The sequence below is a fragment of the Stegastes partitus genome, unplaced genomic scaffold (assembly GCF_000690725.1).
Source record: "Stegastes partitus isolate 25-593 unplaced genomic scaffold, Stegastes_partitus-1.0.2 Scaffold3394, whole genome shotgun sequence".
NCBI lineage: Eukaryota > Metazoa > Chordata > Actinopteri > Pomacentridae > Stegastes > Stegastes partitus.
In genome coordinates, this window is record NW_007581125.1 from 1 (window position 1) to 1,411 (window position 1,411).

Sequence of the window (1,411 nt, forward strand, 5' to 3'; positions counted from 1 at the left end):
TGTGTGTGTGTGTGTGTGTGTGTCTTATTTGTACTGGAATTTTGCCCTTCTGTCCTTCTGTGTGGCAAAGAGCTCAATGACCCTTTTATTGAAGTCAGGAATGTTTCTGACAAGTTTTTTCTCCATGGAGAGCATGGCCAGTGCATTCAGGCGATCCTGCGTCATGGTGTTCCTCAGGAAAGTTTTGATTCTCTTTAAAGTAGAGAAGCATCTTTCTGATTCTGCTGTTGTCATGGGTGTGGTGATGAGAATCTTGAGAAGACTTACAGTCTCAGTGAACGTGCCCTGAAGGTTGTTCTCCATGAAAAACTGGAATAGAGTCAGTGCACCACTGCAGGCCTTGAACTCGTCGTTCTCATAGATGAGGGATAGCTCTGTTCTCAGCTTGGCTTTGTTCAACATGGGGTAGGCCTCAACGGTAGTTTCCAGTGCTGCATCTGGGAACTGTGCAGTGTGTTGCACAAACAAGTCTCCATGTAGCAGAGTGGCACTGATGAGGTGCTTGGTGAATGAGAACCGCTCTTTGGCATGGCTCAGAATGGTACCACATACCTATGACATGATACATAAATAATAATAAAAAAAGGTAAGTACACATAGTAAACCTTACCATAGTAAATAATGTCATCAGTATTCTCTTACAAGGTGAGATCAGTGTCTGCCTTCCTCAGTAGCTGCACAGTGATTACAATATAGCATAATAAAAGCAAATGTGTAACTCTTATTAATACACAGGAATTGAGGACGGCAGACAGAGAAATATAGCATATAGTCATTTTACATATCAATAAATTAAAAGGTAGGTACGGTAAAAACACCTACTGGGTGTCTTGTAAACAGGACTGTAATATTGCTGCTTACCTCTGAAGCCAACTGCTGTCGTTCTCCCTGTCCAAATTTCCTCCTTCTCTTTGTGGAGTGCTGCTGCACAGATGCGCTGTATTCCTCATTCAGAGAAGGAATGGAGTCCCTAATCAGAAACACAGGTTAGCATCCACAATCGCTATTTCAAAAACTAACATACTGGAGACTTTTATTACAATAATGATAAATCATTATTCACCTGATCTTTTGCATGCTGTTGGTGAACGTCTGGATGACTCCTGTGATGTAGACAGAGTCGATGTTCCTCTTCTGTAGCTGGTTAAACAGCATGTCCACATGTGGCAGGATCTTGTGAAACAAGGCCAGGAGAAAGCAGAAATCTTCTTCCTCCAGCATTCTCACAAAGCCCCCTGCCTCTCTGACAGTGATTGGATCAAAGTCACCAGAGTCTCTGATAGTTTGGAAACACTTGATGAGGTCATCCTTGTGTTCAAACACTGTGTTAACAGCACGGCTATGAAAGTTCCATCTGGTTGTTGAAGTCCCTGGAAGTCTGTGAGCCACAATTTGGTCAAGCACAGTGGTT

At 42.8% G+C, this 1,411-nt stretch overlaps 1 protein-coding gene across 1 annotated transcript; it reads right to left on the bottom strand.

The window, feature by feature from the left end:
* Positions 1 to 10: 10 nt before the first annotated feature.
* LOC103375881 (zinc finger MYM-type protein 1-like) lies at positions 11 to 1,405 on the bottom strand. The gene is made up of 3 exons (XM_008306177.1): positions 1,064 to 1,405; positions 862 to 970; positions 11 to 552 (listed from the first exon to the last, which is right to left on the bottom strand). Exons 1-3 carry the CDS (start codon positions 1,219 to 1,221, stop codon positions 25 to 27), a joined length of 795 nt encoding a protein of 264 aa, XP_008304399.1. The 5' UTR covers positions 1,222 to 1,405; the 3' UTR covers positions 11 to 24.
* Positions 1,406 to 1,411: the final 6 nt, after the last annotated feature.

What these genes read in the sequence shown, in the direction of transcription:
- LOC103375881 (XM_008306177.1), bottom strand. Translation starts at nt 1,221, where the DNA reads ATGCTGGAGGAAGAAGATTTCTGCTTTCTCCTGGCCTTGTTTCACAAG. An exon ending in AACAGCATGCAAAAGATCAG is followed by an intron (nt 971 to 1,063) that starts GTGAATAATGAT and finishes GTTTCTGATTAG; the next exon opens with GGACTCCATTCCTTCTCTGA. An exon ending in GACAGCAGTTGGCTTCAGAG is followed by an intron (nt 553 to 861) that starts GTAAGCAGCAAT and finishes ATCATGTCATAG; the next exon opens with GTATGTGGTACCATTCTGAG.